At 41.9% G+C, this 19,704-nt stretch overlaps 1 protein-coding gene across 6 annotated transcripts in view; it reads left to right on the top strand.

Moving 5' to 3' along the window:
- The window catches only part of bnc2 (basonuclin zinc finger protein 2), a 178,187-nt gene extending 159,690 nt beyond the window's left edge, over positions 1–18,497 (top strand). For 5 of the 6 annotated variants that reach the window (XM_067584866.1, XM_067584868.1, XM_067584864.1 and 2 more), the window contains 2 exons: positions 2,990–5,403; positions 12,818–18,497. In XM_067584866.1, the coding sequence (XP_067440967.1) occupies positions 2,990–5,403; positions 12,818–13,640 (3,237 nt within the window). In that variant the 3' untranslated portion in view covers positions 13,641–18,497. Of the gene's footprint in view, positions 1–2,989; positions 5,404–11,671; positions 11,746–12,817 lie in introns of all 6 variants that reach the window. The other variant, XM_067584870.1, reaches the window with a different exon arrangement.
- The last annotated feature ends 1,207 nt before the right edge of the window (positions 18,498–19,704 follow it).

Raw genomic sequence — 19,704 nt, 5'->3', positions numbered from 1 at the left:
TGTTATAAATAAATTACTGCAATGGCTTTTTAAGAAACAGCCATGTATTGAAAAGCTATTTGGCATAGAAAACAGCTGTACTCTCCACATGGACAGAACCTTGTTTGTCCCCTCACATCCTTTTCTAGACCGCTTTTTTAAATTTGGGTTGACTCTCTGCTCCAAGCATGACCTCAGCCCAAACGCTTGTTGATTGGCCTCCAAAACTCAATTGACCAGTGAACGAGGAGTGCTTGGATAGCCTCCTCTCAGACAGGGTCCAGTGCATAGCAGAACTGCTGACATGTTCTGACAGCTGGCTGGCCCTTCCTAACACTAATGGGTTGCAGCTTGGCCTGTGTCATTGTGTTTTGGCTTTTATTTGACTTCATGAGTGGGGAAGTGAAGGCACAGGGTAGGACTAGTAGAGGATGAAATAAATGTCTCAACCCTGTTTGACTCAGTCACTGATTGAGACAGGGCTGGATAACTGGGTGTGGGTTTGGAGAGCGACTTTGGTCAAGCCATCTGGTGGATGTGTACAAACGTGCAAAGTTGTATTTAACGTTACTTACAGTACAGGTTAAGACTAATACCTAGCATTTATTTATTGTGCTCCAATTAAAATTACACCCCTTTTGAGAGCTTCTTGTTCTTATGAATCTTATTTATCACAGTTGGAAGAGCTAACATCAAAGTGGAGTATTTAGGAAATTGATATTAAGATGTCTTAAAACTGGCTTAAATTAAATTAAACATGGCCCACCAACAATCCCAAAAAGCACATACTCTCTCTTGCTATTTATTCCTCATGAAACAGAGACACTTTTCACAGGAATAATACACATATTTAGAATATTTCGAATTTTTCATGCCTCTAATCAGAGTTGTAATTGTTGGCTACCTTAGAGCATTTACATGCTTAACATTCACAAATGAACCCATTTTGTCGCTACAAAATATTGAAAGACTGGTCCACTTCTTAGAACTACAATTTCTTAAGAAATGTTCTGGTTGTAGATCTATTTAAAGATTCACTTTCTAATTTGCTTTCATTTTTTGTTTCAGTTAAATCAAATGGAAGTACTAATGCCCAGATGGCCATGCAGTATGAAATAATAGTGCCCAGGCTAGAATTTAAAGTCGTACCTCCAGGCAAAAACTCCAGAGCGTACACAGAATGAAAGTGTAAAATGTTTTTTAATGTATATTTAACAACAAATACCCCAGAGACTATTGATGTTTCGTCTCAGAAGAATCTATTTCTCCAGTATATCTGAGGGCATGATATGAAACCACTCACACTTTTATTTTCTGTTTTTCTGCTTCTTCTTCCTCTGTGTCTCTCCTGTTCTCTCTCTCTCTTTCGCTGTCTCTCTTTAAACATTTATCTTCTGTTTTCTCCTTACAGGCCCTTTGTGCTTTGTGATGTTGGTTTTTACAGCTTTTTACTCAACAGAGTCGCCATTTATCTTTTATAGATGCCAGCAGCTAGGAGCACATATGAAATGTTACCATTTCACTGTGACTAATTGTCATCGCTTGCGTTACTCCCTTGATGTCACTTGCGCCTGGTCCCCCAGGAACCTGTGTGTGAACTGTACCATTACTACTATCTCTCTGTCTCTCCCTCTCTCGTCAATCTCTATCTTGTTCACACAAAATACCCATACCATTTTATATAATAACAGCTGTGGCAGTAGTTACAGTATGAGTATAATTTTGTTAGGACTACTATGAAGCAGGAGCATATGTGGATTCATACATGAGGACAAAAGCACAGGGTCAAACATTCAGTGCCTCAAATCTAGTCACTCAACCACAAATTTAATGCACAGGCTTTGCCAGTATTCTTTTCCCAGAATCCCTTGTTATCTCTTGATGTTTGACAATGCGTACATTTGCAAGAAGTCTCAGCTTTTTATTTCTCAGCCATTTGTAGCACATCTCCAAAAGACAAGCCAAGTAAAGTCTATTTGGGATAACTTCCAACTCCCATCTGAGCAATTCTGGTGTCTTACAATGGAAATTTGTTTCTTACCATTCCCAAGCCAAAATGCAAGAATTGGAAGTGCCAATTATTATGTAAATTATCGATACTTAATATTTGCGTATTTTACATTTCTGCCTCTTGCCATTGTGAACTGAAGATGCAGTTGACAGTTTCCTAAGCAACATGGTTGTTTATAACAAAATATTTTGACCATTAAGGTGAAAGAGGATACAAATCTCTTAAAACATACTTTAAAAAGCATGATAAATATATAGCCTGCCCAATGTGAGGAACACAAGCTCAATACCACTGTAATGGCATCCTCGACTGCGACCTTAAATAAACATGAATTTTTCTCTTTGAATGTCCAACGCCATTCCCTGATACTCAGTGTAGCAGTCCCATCCTCCCTCAAGCATTTCACTGCCTTAGAGATGAGATGAAGAACACACAGGAAAAAATCCTGCCAACCAAGGTGCGATTAGTGGCTTGCATTAATTATTCTATTATTTCTGTTAGCCATTTTTTCTCTGGCTCACACAATTTTGTAAATGTCCCTAGGTACAGTTTGTGTACAGAGGGAGACCCAGCAAGAGTTCACATCTTTTACAAAGCTGTTTTTGTCAGTGTCACAGATTAACATCCCTACAATGTTGAAAGTCGCAGAGACCTGCTAATAGGCCCACTTCAGTGCTTTTGATTTGTTTGCTTGAGGCTCAATTAAATTCTTGCCTATGCTCATCACTGCGTGATTAATGATTGCATGTGCAGGGCTGATTTATAGAAAAAATGAATGAGTGAAAAGTGGATTGGAAAAAGGGACAGTGGAGGGGGGAGGTTTTCGACAAAGCTCTGTTAGTTACTTGTTGCTCCAGGGGCCTCTGAATTTCATGAGCAGAAAAGCTTGCCCTTACAAACTAACCCCTGCTCTATCTTCTCCTTTGACCACACTGATTATGCACAATCAATAATGGTTTGTATTTTTGTCTTCTCTCTTGTCTCTTCTGGGGCATGTAGGATGCTGCAGGCAAGGTGCTGGACCGCTGGACCATAATGTCCCGAGAAGAGGAGATCATCACCCTGCAGCAGTTCCTGCGCTTTGGTGAGACCAAGTCCATTGTGGAGCTGATGGCCATTCAGGAGAAGGAAGGTCAGGCAGTTACAGTTCCCTCCTCCAAGACAGACTCCGGGATTAGGACGTTCATAGAAAGCAACAACAGGACCCGCAGCCCGGGACTCCTGACACATCTGGAAAACAGTAGCCCATCCAGCATTCACCATTTTGAGAATATCCCCAACAGCCTTGCCTTCCTCCTGCCCTTCCAGTACATCAACCCAGTCTCTGCTCCCATGCTTGGCTTGCCCCCCAATGGTCTGCCTATGGAGCAATCTGCTCTCCGGCTCCGGGAGCCCAGCCTGCCCAACCAAGTTGAACAGGTCGAGACCAGTGAATCAGAAGTGTCCCTGTCACCCTTCCGCACAGGCCAGAGCCCTAGCCGTGGAGCCCTAGGAGTCATGAACAACATTGAACCCAAGACAGAACCCAATAACAGGGCATCACCCATCTCACCATCTCCTTCCACCCAGCAGGCTCAACAACAGCAGCAACAACAGACACAGCTCCAGCAGCAACAGCAGCAGGGCCAACAGCAGTCCCAAAATCAACCTCAGCAATCCAACAGCTTGAGTGACCACCAGGTACAACACCACTATGTAAAGGAAGAGCAGTCTAAAACCATCACCCATCCCTCTTTTGCTTCCAAGATGCATCGCATGCGCCGCATGGGATCCACCTCACGCAAGGGTCGTGTGTGCTGCAACTCTTGTGGCAAAACCTTTTATGATAAAGGCACACTTAAGATACATTATAATGCTGTACACTTGAAGATCAAACACCGTTGCACCATTGAAGGCTGCAACATGGTCTTCAGCTCACTGCGCAGCCGCAACCGCCACAGTGCCAATCCCAATCCAAGGTTGCACATGCCCATGTTGCGTAATAACCGGGACAAGGACCTCATCCGTGCCACTTCAACCACTGGCACACCTGTCATCTCAAGCACCAAGAATGGTGGCTTCACACTCACCAGCCCTGGAAGGCCACCGCTGGGCTTCACAACCCCACCGATAGACCCTATGCTTCAGTCACCTCTGCAGAGCCCACTGGTGTTCCCCTCCCTGAAGTCAGTGCAGCCAGTCCAGCCAGTGCCCCCATTCTACCGTACACTACTGTCCCCCGCAGACCTTGTTAGTCCTCCAGTGTCTCTGCCCACCAGCCCCATTCTGCCCACCACCACCAACAGTACCACCCTGATGGACCAGCAACAGCAGCTGTTGGCTGCTGCAGCTGTGGCTTCACATAATAATGTTCATGTGTCAGAGGCAGGACTCATGTCCCACCGCTTAACTATACCTAATTGTAATCAGGACCCCACCACTGGCAGCAGTGACCCCACGCCCAAAAAGAAGCCTCGTAAATCTAGCATGCCAGTGAAGATTGAGAAGGAAGTGATTGATGTGGCAGATGAATACGAGGACAAAGATGAGGATAATGATGATAACATCCACCATAATCACCACCATCACCACTCATCACTTCTTCACAACAATGTCAAAATGAATGGAAACTGTAACAGCAACAATAACGGTGGCAGTGGTACTGGGAACCACAGTGGTGGTAGTGGGCAGCAATCCCCCTCCCAGGACGAGATGAGCCCCGGCCTAGCTCTTAGAGGCATGATGAGACAAAGTGAAGATGAATGCCGGGAGGGGACTGGTAGTGACAGCAGGGGTGGAAATGATCTTCAAGGCTCCAATGAGCTACGTTGCATGGACAGCTTCACCTCTGAGGATCAGGACCACGAGAGAGACTTTGAGAATGAGTCTGAAACCTCTGATTCCAAGATGTTTTATCGTGATGAGCTGATGGATGTGGAGGAACAGCAAAAACACAGCAGGGGTGGAAGGGTTCTGGACAAGGAACAGGACGATGAGGGTGGAGAGGAAGTCCATTTGAGAAAGGAAATGGAAGGCAAGGGCCATTCCTCACCCTCCCCTCATCAGCCTCCTATCAAGATCAAGGAAGAACTCAACGATCCTACTTATGACATGTTTTGCATGAGCCAGTATGGTCTCTACAATGGAGGCATGGCAGCAGCAGCTGCCGCTGCTGCAAGCATGGCTGCTCTGCATGAGAGCTTCATCTCTTCGATGGGCTACGGTGCCAGCCCACCCAAATTCCCTTCTTCTCAATCACCAGAGGGAGACCCACGCTCAAGTCCGGATCCCAAGATCTGCTATGTGTGTAAGAAGAGCTTCAAGAGCTCCTATAGCATGAAACTGCACTACAAGAATGTGCATCTCAAAGAGATGCATGTGTGCACTGTGGCTGGCTGCAACGCTGCTTTCCCCTCCCGGCGGAGCCGAGACAGGTCAGTGCTAAAACTTGGTAATGTTAACATTTTATTTTAATATACTGTAATTGCAACAGTTGCAGGTAGGTTCAATGGAAATGTTTGATTCAATCTTTATCATATATTCTTATCTAAATAAGAGCACTACATAAATCTACAGAATATAATATTTTTTAAGGATATAGTAGTTTTATAAAGCCATATTAAAACATAGTTCTATAGATACAAGCATTTTTGAGAGAGATATGCCTTTTAATTTCATGTTAATTAAATAAGATTTAACTGCAGTATTTGATTAGGGTATTATATTTAACACCACAACTTAATGTCTGTTAGCTAACAGAACACAAAAAAATGAATTCAGGGACATCTGCTCCTTGTCAAGTCAATGTTCAGAAAAGTAGGGTGTCAGGATGAGAAACACATACACATGCATTCAAACATGTACTAGACCATACCCATCAACCCTCCAGCTGTAGTGTGTTGTTTACCTGCCCTCACTACCTCACCTTGTCACAGGGAGGTGAAGGTGCATATATTAACATAGACAGCGGTTTGTCAAACCACTGCATTTATTAGCGCATTAGGAGGTGAGGCTAGCCATGTTCACCTGGGCTTGTTAGCACATATCAGTCCCACACACTCACTCCTCTGAATATATATATACTGTAGCAGCATTGGCAGCAGGTTGATGCCACAACACATGCCCTGGGCTAGCACAGATGGCTCCCCCATCATGAGAGTGACTTTTAAGTGTTATATTGGCCAGTGTTCAGTCAGGCTTAATGAGTAGAATTTCTATTTCACAATCCTTTATATATATATATATATAGCTGCTAATAATATACATTAGAATTATTGATATTAGAGAAAACAAACAGCTGTATGTGCATTCATATTTCAGCCCTGATGACACAGAAAATCATATTCCCTTGCCAGTCATGTAAACAACAATGGTAACTTGACTGAGTTATCCAGTCAATCAACACAGCAGGGACATAGTGTCAAATGGCCCTTGAAACAAAATGTAAATCCCCCAAACCCCTCTAAAATACACAGTACTTCAAGTGTAACAAATACCTCTACTGCTTACTCTCTTTAATAGAAGTCAGCTGCTAAGCGGCCTCACTTTTTTTGTTTTTTTGTTTTTCTTAGGGAGACTAGAGATGAAAAAAAAATCATCATGTAACATCCATGACAAGTGACACTTTATTTTCAGTAAGGGGCAAGTTACAACTTACTTCATGCTTTCAATTGGCAAACAAATCTTCCCAGAGGGAGCTTTATATTTTTCCTCCGTGTTTTGTCTCACCCACACACTGCCTCTGCCCCCCCTTATCTCTTCCTCCACCCAAACCTGCTGCTCCTTTTCCACCCCAAGCCTTTTATTACATTTGTTGTTCTGGTGGCATCTGTTCCTACCACTGTTTGTTCATTAGCATCATGTAAATAGAGCAGGTGACTCTGGGACTCTATTAGAATGGATGCGGGTGGGGAACAGGGGAAGCAGAACAGGAGAAGAGTTAGCATTAGTGAAGGTGCAACCCCCGCTGCTCACCTGATGCAGCTGTGCCAACAGCAGCAAGATGGCAGGAAGTGTTATTATAGCATGCATTGCCTCAGTGTGGTGTACTGCCACCATTTGTTAGCTCCCCTCTTTTGACAAGGCTTTAGGAATCGAGAATGCCTAAGGCATGACTGGGCCGCTGTGTGCATGCACATTTTGCACGCTCACTTGCAGACACACACACACACACACACACACACACAGGGATACTGCATGTACAAATAGATAACAGAGAATACAATTTGTTCTAGTATACACTTTATCTATTTGTAATTAGCCACCTATTGCTATAAAACAGGTGTTTTATGTAAACAATTAACAGCTTTATTTCAACCTACATATAGCAAGAAGATAGAAATTTAACATGAGAAAAGTTTTCAATGGTAGTTACACCTAAGAGCTTTGTAAACTCAAATGAAAGACTAACCTTTCCAGAAACTAGCTCACACATGGCAAGAGCACCACTGGAAGCAGATGTTGTTAAGATTTTAATCTATGCTAAGGCCGTTATTGTGAATCAGAGTTAAATAAATTTAATTCTGACAGCTGCCCTGCTTGTGCCAGTGATACAACTTTGTCGTTCACATTAGTATTAGTGTCATCTATTCACACTGGCATCTGCTACAATGACCCCATGATGGCTCATGGAAACTTCACTGAAACACAGTGTATGAGATGGCAGGAATGAGAAGGGAAAAAAATCATCAGAAAAGAAGAGGGCAAAAATATGGTGTGGAGAAGGTGCATTTTCACAAATATGCAGTCAGGGGTTTGGCATCAAAGAAAGGGTTGAGTGGAGTCCTTTAGAAAGGCAGAGGGGTTCAAAGATTAGACCACATTGCACAGAGAAAAGGTAAAACCTCAACATGAACTCTTCCTATGCTCACTCACTGTGACAGCTTGGATGTGCGTGTGTGTGTGTGTGACAGTTTAAGTCCATGATGAGAAACATCAGCATATAAATGCCATTCAAACGCAAAAAGTGGCAAAACATATGGGAGACAGAGATAACTTTGTAGCAAGGAGGGACAATTGCTGCTGTGAACATAATGCATCTTTCAGCCAGGGATGTACAGTATAGCTCTGGGTGGGTAAGACCTAAGCACACTATTGTTTCCATACTTTTTCTGTGGGGGATAAATTCCTGATAGCATATGGGACATATTACTCTGCTGCTGGTTCAAACAGGGAACAAAACAACTGAAATAAGAGCAGTGCATTGCTAGAGGAATCCTGAGGCTTTGAGACGAGTCAATACACAAGCCGGGCTCTCATCAAATCTGTCCCTGGATAATCCTCTAATGACATAATGCATGTTTGAGTGTAATGGTAGCAATAAAATGAGAATATAATTTGGTTGTTTTCATAAAACCATTTGCTCTGATAAGATTAAGAAACTGCATGTACAAAGGAATTTGCGCAAAATAATGTTTAGAATGTTTATTACTAGTAAATTAGATAAATCAAACTCCATTCTTATTGCTAATTAGATTTTTTTGTCAAAACTGTTGGTAGTAATGATTAATAAGCAGCTCTTTCCTGTGGTTCACCTCAGTCATAAAGAACTGATAAAACAATACTTAACACAAAGTAATACTCTAAAAAAAAACAAAAAACAATTAACATATTGGATCTAATAAGGGGAAGGTAAATCTGTAGTTGTTTGTGCTTTTTGTTACAGCTGACTAATATATTCTAAAGCAGCTTTGTAATATGTAACCCTGCCTGGCTTTCTCTTCTCAGTACCTCCCAAACAGCTGTTGACATCCAGAAAAAGGGAAGTATCTCTGAATTTCTGATTAGTCCATTGACTGAGTGAAAAGCCAAAGGCACGTAAACACACCATCAGACAGTGGCATCAAAAGCTCCTGTATCAAAGTGAGGAAGAAAACATAGGAGAGGTCATTTGATCTACTGAGAAAAACAACCAAGAGCCAATGACATTGTCAGAGTAGGACGCACTGTAAATGTGCTGCCATGGAAAAAGTATCACAAATGTTTGGATCTTTGCCCTATTTACAGTATAAGACTGTAGAATGAACAGCAGATCTCTCTCTCTCTCTCTCACACACACACGTGTGCACATGAATACTGCACATAATCAGACTCAGGAATACAGGAAATGATCATTTAATGTGCCCTTGAGCAAGCATATAATGTGTGTATGTTTTTAAGTGTAAAACAGAGAGCGACACAAGAGTACGTGTGTGTGGTTTTACAGTGGGGTGTTTTCCTCCCAGCCTCCTGGCCGTCTGCTGCACGGAGGTAAATGATTACATATTTATTGTGGGGAGCGAGCAGCGTCGGCAGAAGTGTTTTAGAAGCTGCATGATTAACTGCTGGAAAGGCACACGTACCAGTAATCATCACCATTATTAGACTTGTTAATCATATTTTTTAAACCGCTGACAAGAGTTGCCTTACTTATCTAATTTTTATCAGCCTACCCTGCTTCTTTTTTTTTTTTAAACCTTCACTCCAACATTTTAACCTGCTCCTTCTATGTCGCTACAACAACTAGGTGTCTTCCTCGTCCACATTCCCATGTTGCAGCAGCACGCAGCCCATGGTCCCAGCATGGGCCACTGCAAACGGAGAGAGTGAAGGTTAATTATGTTGGAGAGTCTCTTTCCTCCCCACTCCTTCCTCTCTCTGTCTCCCTCCTTTTCCCTCGGTCCCCTCACTGCATGTGGGCCCGGCTCCGCTGCTTGAAAAACAGCTCTCTGTTTGTCTCTTATAAACAAAGGGCACGCTGCTCATAGAGAGAATATCTTAGCAAAGCCACTCACCCCAGTTCAAAATATATGCTGATTAAAAGACGCAAGCTTGAAATATTCCATCCCTTTGGTTTATCCCTGACAGTTTTCTTGTGATGTATTTTTAGGAGAATAAGGGGAATTATTATATTCTTAGATGAATAACATATTGAGTCTCATGCAAGTACACTGTCATCAATAGAATTCTAGTTAAAATCTGTGGGTAATTTCAAGTCATTAAATTATAACTTGTACATAAAAATGTTTTTCATGTGATATTTAATGCATATTTAATGTCTATCCACTCATTTATTTGAGGATCCTCAAATCATTGTAGCCTTTGTTGTTCAACAGACTGAAACAATGCAAAGCAGATAAAGCAGTGACAGAGAGTGATAAATGTTACTAAAACTCTTGTCCTCCCACTTACACACAAAACCTCATAACACACCTCAAATGACAGGAAAGACAAAGAACCACTGGTGTCAGTTTAATACCACTCAGCCCTCCGTCTCATTTACACATTATGAGCCATTTAGACAACATACACACATGTATACACACACATACGCACTGACACAAAAACAAGGGCAAGGGCCATCAGATGAACCTAAAGATGATTAACGCCGGGTTGGGACAGGCACACTCTCGCTCTACCTCCTCTGCACAGTCAAAAATGGGCTCTCTGGAGGCCTCCCCCATCTTTTGGGCGAAGATGAGACTGTCAAATTGGTTTGCCAGCCACATTACTGGCCAACAGGGAGGTGGAGATGGAGGAAGGGGGGGTGGGTTGGGGTGGGGGTCGACTAAGGAGTTGGGTTTGGGGGAGGAAAGACAGAGCATACTGAAGTGGAGTGATGGAGGTGGAGGAATGGAGGGGAGTGGGAAATGGGGCAGAAAGTCTAAATCTGATAAATGAAGGGATAAGTGCATTATGCCCACTGTGTGTGGATTCTGCTGACTTATTTAGATTTCTTAGAGAAAGAAGACATTGCCAACACAAGGATTAAACAATGTTTATGCAAATGATCAGAAAGTGGGCTTTTTTCTCCTCTGCAGTTCTTAAAATTATGGTTACAAATGATAAATTGATTTTTTTTTTCCTTCCATTTATTTTATGTTATTTGCATATAACTATACAATGGATAACAAGATCATAATAAATGTGAATATTGTTCATTAGATATTGTTGTAGTATTCTAACAATGTGGTGTGCATTTTGAGTATTTTAAATGGCTACTGTAGCTATAGCGCAGACTACTTACTGCATGACATTTAGCATGTTTGACTTTAATATCTTAAAACTGAGGTAGCCATGGTTAACTTAGAGCTTATTAGCAGTGAGAAGGTGTTGTTATAGAGATGGAGACATGTTGCAAAGGACCTGCCTACCTGAGCATCATCAACAGCATTCTGAAATTCAGGCTTAACTGAGCAAATCTATGGCCTCTCTGACATCAAAGCCTGGTAGTTGGAATCACTGCAGTTGAAATTAAGGAAAAAACATGCCCATTTCTTTATATACTGATCACTGATTACGGCATTTGTCAGACTATCTAGAAACACTCCGGCCTCCAACAGCCAAACGTCCACACATGTATTTGACTAGACAGGGATGCAACGCCACAGGCACTGAATCATGACTCCCATATTTTATCCATAAGCTAACGCCATATGGGTGCAACTGTACTATCAAAGGATAAAAAAGAACAAAGGATTTATATAGTCTTTTTGAACGAAGTCCCACTATATGGAAGTAGTATATTTTCTGTTTTTCACACACAAACCTACAAACAGACACAAGCACGTACAAATACACACACACACATGCAGTGACAGCCACGGCCAATCGATTTGCCACGCTCTCTCTCCTCAATGCTGACAATGCTCGAGTGGACGGGCTCCTGGTTGCCTGGTTCACAGAAAAGGGTCCCTCAAATGAATGTATTTTTACCTCTTGCAGGACAATGTCGGATAGGGAAGTAAATAATTAAAGGAAAGGGACCCTTTTTGACTGCATCAACCCTGCCACTGCTGGTAAGCTCTACTATCCATTGTGACTCCATTTTTGCCCGTCCTGATAAGGATGACCCTTTTCTTTTCTTTTTTTTAAATTTTTGTTTTGTTATACACACATGTGCCCTCCCTGCATGGAAACCCTTCACATTAAAAGGCACTGAGTGTATGCATATTTTCTTATTTGATTTAAGTGCTGACCTGATATGAAAGGAGTGGGCCTTGTTTATGTCATATTTGACGCCGGTCATTAGTTGCTTAAGTTTCCTTTCTGTGTTATGCAGTTTTATTGTGACATGTGTGGCGTGGGTACCCTTTTCCTTAGTCCAACTTGGCAACTGTGAAATTGGAGTGAAAAAGCATTGAATTAGATTTTTCAGGCCCATTTCACCTTGCATCCTTTAGCATGGCTTTGTATGTTAACTGAAACCCACACTAATCGTATCTTGGCTTAAGCATGGCACTTGTTACTGAGTTTCTTTCATCAGCTGTAGCACATTGTGTGATACAGTTTGCCTTGTGTTTGGGAAAAAATGCCCATCTTAATTAAATCCAGGGCTACATAAAGACATGTTCATTGAGGTGCTCGATTAAGCCACCTCCAATAGGGAACGAATGCGATAATGCTGTCAGGGCCTAGTGCTAATATGCTATCCAGTTCCCCTCGATTATCACATTACCACAGCTCGAATCAATTGATAAACTCCCATTCAATATGGTGGAGTATTTAATTGAGTCAGAGTCTATTGGATTTGAGGGCTGTGCAGTGCAGACATGCTGACAGCAGTAAACACTAGCAGGATGCTCTCTCTCTGTGCTATGTTAGTGCACTTTTCCGAGGAGAGCTGCAGGGTGGATTTCTCTCTCTGTGTGACTGTCTGTGTATCTCGACTGATAGTAACAATAGTTACACATGTAGCTGTTCTTGCATATTGAATCTTTATAGTCTAATGCCATTTTAGAGAAGTGAGAAAACTTAAAATACATGATTAAACAGAGAATTTATATTGCAACGTGGTAGCTTTTTTTATATGACAGTGTTTTTTGTACATTGGCAGCATTCTTATCTATAATTATGTTTCCCCCACATTAGGCACAGCTCCAACATTAACCTGCACCGCAAACTGCTGACCAAAGAGCTGGACGACATTGTCCTGGACCCCCAACTCACGCCACTGCCCAAGGACCTGCGAGCCGAGTTACTGGCCAAGATCTATGCTGGGCACCACATGGGCTTGGACCCTATGGCCGGGATGGGCATCGGAGGCGCCAGCTTCGGGCCCACCGGCCTAAACCACGATGCCCGTTCCCCCACGAGCAATGAGTATCCCCACCACCCTCTCAACCAAGACCTTAAAAACCACCACACCAATGGCTTCTCCCGGGGCCAGCCAGACGACTACATGGTGTTGGACCTGAGCACCACATCTAGCGTTCAATCCAGCAGCAGTGTCCACTCCTCACATGAGTCAGATGAGGGCAGCGATGAAGGCATCCTATTGGATGACCTGGAGGAGGAGGAGGGAGAAGAGGATGAGGAGGAGGGCAACAGTGAGGGGGAGGACTGCTCCCAGCGTGCCACGGGGCGGGGTGAAGGGAGGCATCAGGATGAGACTGGAGAAATAAGAGGAGGACGACAAGGTGATGGGTTGGAACCTTCCTCCTCGCCATTCCTCCTTTCGTCCACCGGGGGCAGTAACAGTGGCAGCAGTGGGATCCTCTGCAACATCTGCCACAAAATGTACAGCAACAAGGGGACCTTGCGCGTGCACTACAAGACTGTGCACCTGCGTGAGATGCACAAGTGCAAAATCCCTGGTTGCAACATGGTGTTCAGCTCTGTGCGCAGCCGTAATCGACACTCTCAGAACCCCAACCTCCATAAAAACATGCCCTTCTCCACAATAATAGACTAAATAATGACTTGCTATTCTACCCTCCTGTCAGTCTGCCCGCTCCTCCCTTCATTCCTCATCCTAATTCCTCCTCAAATTAGCTTTTAACCCCAGCCCAGGGCCATCAAATACAAGCTAAATGCCTGTATGCCTCCTGCCCATCCTCTGACATTTCTATGTCCCTCTATAAAATTAATTGACTCTAAATACAGTTTATTATTGTGACCTTTGACTTTTCCTTCTTTGGAAGAACAGGATGACACTCTTGAGCATGGAGTTTGCTTTATAACAAAACTCCAGTTTCATAAACCCCTCCATCTTTCCTTTCAAACTTCTCCCCACTTTGTTTTCATGTCCGTCTCCAAAGAATCTATTCAAACTCTTATTTGTGACTTTGCCTGCAGAAATGATAGTATTAAAAAAAAAAGAAAATCTTCTTGTTGTATTTGTGTAATGATAGCTTTTAAATGAACCCCTTACAAAAGCATGACAGCTTCATTTGTAAATAATGTCCCAAGAGGCTTTTGGTGTAAAAGAGTTGTGTTGATGGTTGTTTGCTTCTTTTTTCTCTCTCTCTTTATGGTTTTATGTTACAGTCCAGTACAATACTTCCAGCTTTAGGCAAGAAAGAGGTAGCATCTTACTAGCTTGACTCATTTATGTTAGCTTCAAAGACACATTTTAAACTGAGTCCTAGGAAAAAAAGAATATCATGTGACTTGTTTTATCTACTTGTTAGATATTCAGAGGTTGCCGGCATGCTCTTTTAGGCTCCTACACTGATATCATTCTCTGTATTTCTATTGATTTTTTTGTCTGTTATGTTTATGAGCTTTAGTATACCAATTCAGTTTTTGCACTTTGCATCTATACAAGGGGATGTGTAATATTATTATAATGAGGACTTTTGCAATGGTGAGTTTAGGTGTTGTTCGGGGTCATTGATGGCTACAGCGCCAGGGGAAATGACAGTACCTTCAACATACTTGTGCCAGTTTCTTTTTGCACGTGCTCAGTTTCAAACACAGTTTCACAACAGAAAACATTAAGAAAACGTCCTCCATAAACGAAACTCAAGATCTTCCCCCATCGCTAGGCAACATGTTGAAAAGTGTCTCCAAAGTGTCATGCTTCAAAAGTAATATAGGTGTGACTGAATATAAACTGCTGTTTCACAAACACAAAGATTTTAAATACTGATACATTCTCTCCTCATCTTTTTTGTTTAAATCTGTGTATGGTTGCCAGTTATCACAATAGTTAATTCAGAGGTTTAGTGGGGTAATCTGTCTAAAGCATGAAATTATTGTTACATTGTCAAACAAGGTAATCAATGAATAATGAAATATGACTCTCCCATGGATTTGAAAAAAAAGAGAAAATAGAGAAAAAAAGAGGAAAATAGTCCTTCAACTGTGACCAAAACAAAAGTGTTTGGCTAAGAAAAGCTCTTTCAGTGAGACATTGTACTTAAATCATGCCCCATTGGATTGATATGATGCACTTGAGTCTTAAATCTTTTGCTGTGATATTTTAGGTATCAGTTTCCATTGCTGAGTGTCGGCTACAAATGTACTCTATGAAAAATGTTGCCATTTTCCTGGCATTTTTAACATGTCCATGACTGTCTTACGGTACAAATATTTCCAGTAACTGGGCAAAGTAGCCAAGGGAAGGGGTATTTATTGGTGGGTGATGTATCCTCATGGAGATTTTTTTTTTGTCCAGTATGAGAATATTTTTTGTAAAAAGACAAAAAATAAGAGATTGTTCCTCAGTTTGACTTGTTTATCAATGTATTAGCAATGCCATGTGTTACTATACAAGGAGATCTTCTCTTACTTGACTGGTGCTACACACAGAGGGAAAAATATGCAGTGTTATGTGGTGTGCTGTACAGTATTCACAATACCTTACATCCATAACAGTGTTGAGTTCCATTTGTTTCATACTTAAGCCATTTTGCAATATAGACATGACCTATTCTAGTGAAATATTTCATGCCTTTTTTTTAAAGACTCAACCTATATGACACATGCAGTTTTCAGTCCTCTCTTCTCAGAGATAAAGAGAGTGAGACAGAGAGCTGAGGCTGATGGAAAGGTTGCGGAGGTGGAAGGCTGACTAGGGAGGAAAGGATGACAGCAACGATCATTAAAAATGTGCTGCTTCTCCGTTACCTGGAGGCGTCCCTGCCATTCCAGCTTCTTCTGTCTAATAACTCACTTGTCACTTCGTTACACTGCCAGACGCCAAGGTTGCTGACAAGACTGTGACACTGACAGAAAGAGAAAAAGAAGGAAAGACAGAGTGTGCTTTGAACAATTCGATGTGACTCATTCAATTTAGTTGAATTCAATTAATCTATTCATTCTCTGTGTGCTTATTCTCATTCAGGGTCACTAGTAATTCAATTCAATTCAGTTTCTTTTTCTCATTCTGTTTTTCTCTTTGTCTGTCAGAGCACAGTCATTTAACAACCGCCTTACCCATTTCTTCAACCCGCCACTCACTTACCACCTCCACACCCCACAGCGCAGGTCCTACAGGGACACACACTAATAGTGTATGCTTAAGTTCACTGGACGGCCATGGCATAGGAAAAAGGGATGGGTAATTGCCTGTTTATCCCAAGTGAAGGGAAAATTGAGTACAGGAACCCCTGCCTTCTCCCAGGAGTGGGTTTCACTGAGGCGCTTGCTGCCTCATTCACTCATTCAATCCCCCTGGCCCTCGCTCTGGCAGAAATAAAAAAGTGCTCCTGCAGGAACCCTGCTGACAACTGTCTCTCTAACACACCACACACACACACACACAAAGAAGAGTGGCGTACACTCACATATACTTCCTATTTACAGGCCAGAAGGATGACAAGAACTAGATGACTTGTTAACCTCTAGTGATGGAGGAGACAGGGAAATATAGAGTCTTCTCACCACAGGAAATGAAACTCTCCATCTAGCATTAACATTATAGCCTCTGCCACAACATAGAAAGATCACATTACATTATGAAGAATGGCAGGCATGAAAAGTCAGAAGCTGTTATTCTTATTTTATTTTAAATATCCCAACATATTCAACAGCCAATGATTTTATGTAAAGAGGACAGTGATTAAATGAAGAAAATCTGTTAAAAAGTCCAGCAAGCTCAGAGACTGATTTGTACTGTATACACAACATATCAAAAGTCATCTTAATATAAATGTGCTCTGCCCAATAATCTCATCTTCTATGTCTTGATCTGAGAAAACCAAGTTTTCAGACTCTTAACACATTCCTTATGTCCTGTTCATTGCTGTCCATTTATTAAGCAGCAACTGCAGTGCATTACTTCTCTATCAGTGCACGCCAGACAGAAAACTGAATATCATAAAAGAGATTCCCTTACAACACCCTTCTCTTACCTCCTACGGGCTTCTAAAGTCCTGCATGGCGCTGGTCATGCCAGCAGAGCTCAGAGCTGCAAGAGGCTGGAAATAGAGCTGAGAAAAACATGCAAACGACTGTCGAGCAAAAGCCATGGAGACAGACAGCGAAAGGGGAAGGGAGAGATGGTGGAAAGGGATTGGGCTTAGAAAGTGGTCTGGCTGGAGCCTTGCGGCAGTCACTTAACAAGGCAGGGGAGGAAGAGAGGAACAGAGAGAGCAAGAGAGCAGCAGGGCCAGGACTCCCCAGGATCGCCAGCTTCTTCTTGATTGCCTGCTGGAGAGCGATCGAGCAACCCCTCACATTTCCAACCCCTCTCCCCCTACACTCTGTTCTCCTCTGAGAAATGACCACCAATTCCCCCCCTCTCCTCTGAGAAAGCCCCCAATCCAATCTTTGTCTTTTTTACTTCTCCAACCACATGGGCCCAGGTGCATTCTGCTACCTAGTGACCAGGCTGTGGATCACGAGGAACACATCACTTAGAGCACCTCATTGGCCCAGACTACTGGAGTGAATCTTTAATATTTGATTAGAGGAGCGTCAGGCATCAATTATTCTGTAATTCTACATAGCACGCAGAGGGAGAATGGGATGGCAAACGGTTGAAGCAGCTGACCTGTTAATCACTGTCCGTTTTTTTTCACATCACTGAGTGAGTAAGTGAGCACAATAGGTCTAAGCAGAGAGGATGAGAGGTGACACTGCATGCAAACTGTCCAGTTAATGTAGCTCATGGAACAGGGTGGGATTAAAATGTTTGATGGGACATAAGAAATATGCAGAAAAATACACATATTCGTGGGTTTGTATAGATGCTTCAGTCTCATGTGTTATGTTTAAAAAAAATACCCTCATTAATTTGAACTGGAACCTGTGAAATGTCAACAATCCTGAAAAAAAAAAATACTGTAAATTCATATTGCTCAAAACGTAATGTTTTCCATTGTGCCAATCATATTTTACAGTCTTAAAGTATAAATAAGCTTGAGGACGTGGTGAATTTAGATTTTTTGTTTTTGTGTATCCAATGCATTTGTGTCTGTGTCTTAAAATGCCCGTGTTACGGCACTGGCACTCGACAGCATTGCATGGCTACATAGTCGCACCGCAAAGAACAAACAGAGCAGAGGAGCTTGTATCACTTTGGTGTCAAAATGGTGATTTGGAAGCCTCATGAATACTGTATGTTACCTAAACCGGTGTTTCCCATTTGCAGACAGGAGGAAAAAAAAATGGTCCTCTTTTTAAAAGACTCTTGTTTCTTTTTTTTCTCTCTTTTTTTGCCTTTCTTGTATTTGTTTCTGTATCATAACTGTCTATGGTTTTTGCATAAAATGCATAAGGGTTTTGGGATGTAAATGGAATTTTATTCATATTTTGTCCAAATACCTCTTGTAATTTGTATCAGAATTCTTGTACAATTTTTATATTAAAGATTTATCAGTCACTGGTATTTTGGTCATTGATATAATCACAAAATAGTGTTATTCTAGCAATTTTTTTAAATTATCTGAAAATTTCATTCTTCATAATGTAGAAAAAGTACCAGAGCACAGAAGCAATGTGTCAATCAAACCATTTTAACTAGACACTGTGATTTCAGCAGGTTTTACTGGGCTCTTTAATTACCCTATGATAAAAATCATTAGGGAAAAGGCTATCTTGACCAATTAGTGGACGATTAGATTAATAGAGTTATTAAAAGATGTACTGGCATGAGGAGAAGCTGCTGCTGGTGTTAGCAAATTAGTAAGTAAGATGGTCATTGAAGGAGGGAAACGTAGGACATATACTACTTTTGTCTGATCATATACCTAAATTAAATTACTGAAAACGTACCTGTGAAGGCACTACGCCTTGAGGACAGATGCACACTAAATGTATGTAACACAAGCTATTATTTAGCACAATTACCATTAAGGAAAAAAGCACACAAGGTGTGAAAAACATAATGCCTTCTGAAATCAATATACTTACTTGGAGTTTTATAAAATCATTTATCTTTTCATTGTTCACTTCACATAAAACAACTTACCATTTATGAATATTAACATCAGTTTTCTTTAAAAACTGTTAAATAGACCAATGATGTGATGCTGAGGATAGAAACTGACAATGACAAGAGACAAATGTAGGGTCGTTTTGCAAAAATGACCTGTGCTGACATCATTTGCTGTGACTGGGGGTCAAATTACAAATTGATATGAGCTCCAGCAGGGATGTCATGTTTGCTCTGGTAACCAACAGGAACATAATGCCTCCTCCCTCCCCTCTGTGAAAGTGAAGGAGTGACATAGGCCTTATTGACCTTGAATTAGACACCATTCCTCTTTGTCACACACCAGTTCCTTGATCCCCTGTCATTGTTGATCACTGCACAACACACACACACACATACACGTTTCAGAATAATAGCGCTGGATTGTATTGATTATATGCAGGGTTAGTAAGAGATACTCCCCCACTTCTCACAGATATCTTCAGCCACCCATCTTAAACACACAAACACACACTTCCTCCCTTAGTGACGACCTCTCACAAGGGAGGCGGTGGGCGCTGTCCGCCACTGAGTTGACCTCCCTTCTACATAACTGAACGTGATTCTGACGGCAGCAGGCCATCGATTGGCCTGACAAACACGCTGGCCCTCTGCT

The sequence above is a fragment of the Thunnus thynnus genome, chromosome 3 (assembly GCF_963924715.1).
Source record: "Thunnus thynnus chromosome 3, fThuThy2.1, whole genome shotgun sequence".
In the NCBI taxonomy this organism is placed as follows: domain Eukaryota; kingdom Metazoa; phylum Chordata; class Actinopteri; order Scombriformes; family Scombridae; genus Thunnus; species Thunnus thynnus.
This window is presented reverse-complemented; position numbering and strand designations above follow the sequence as displayed.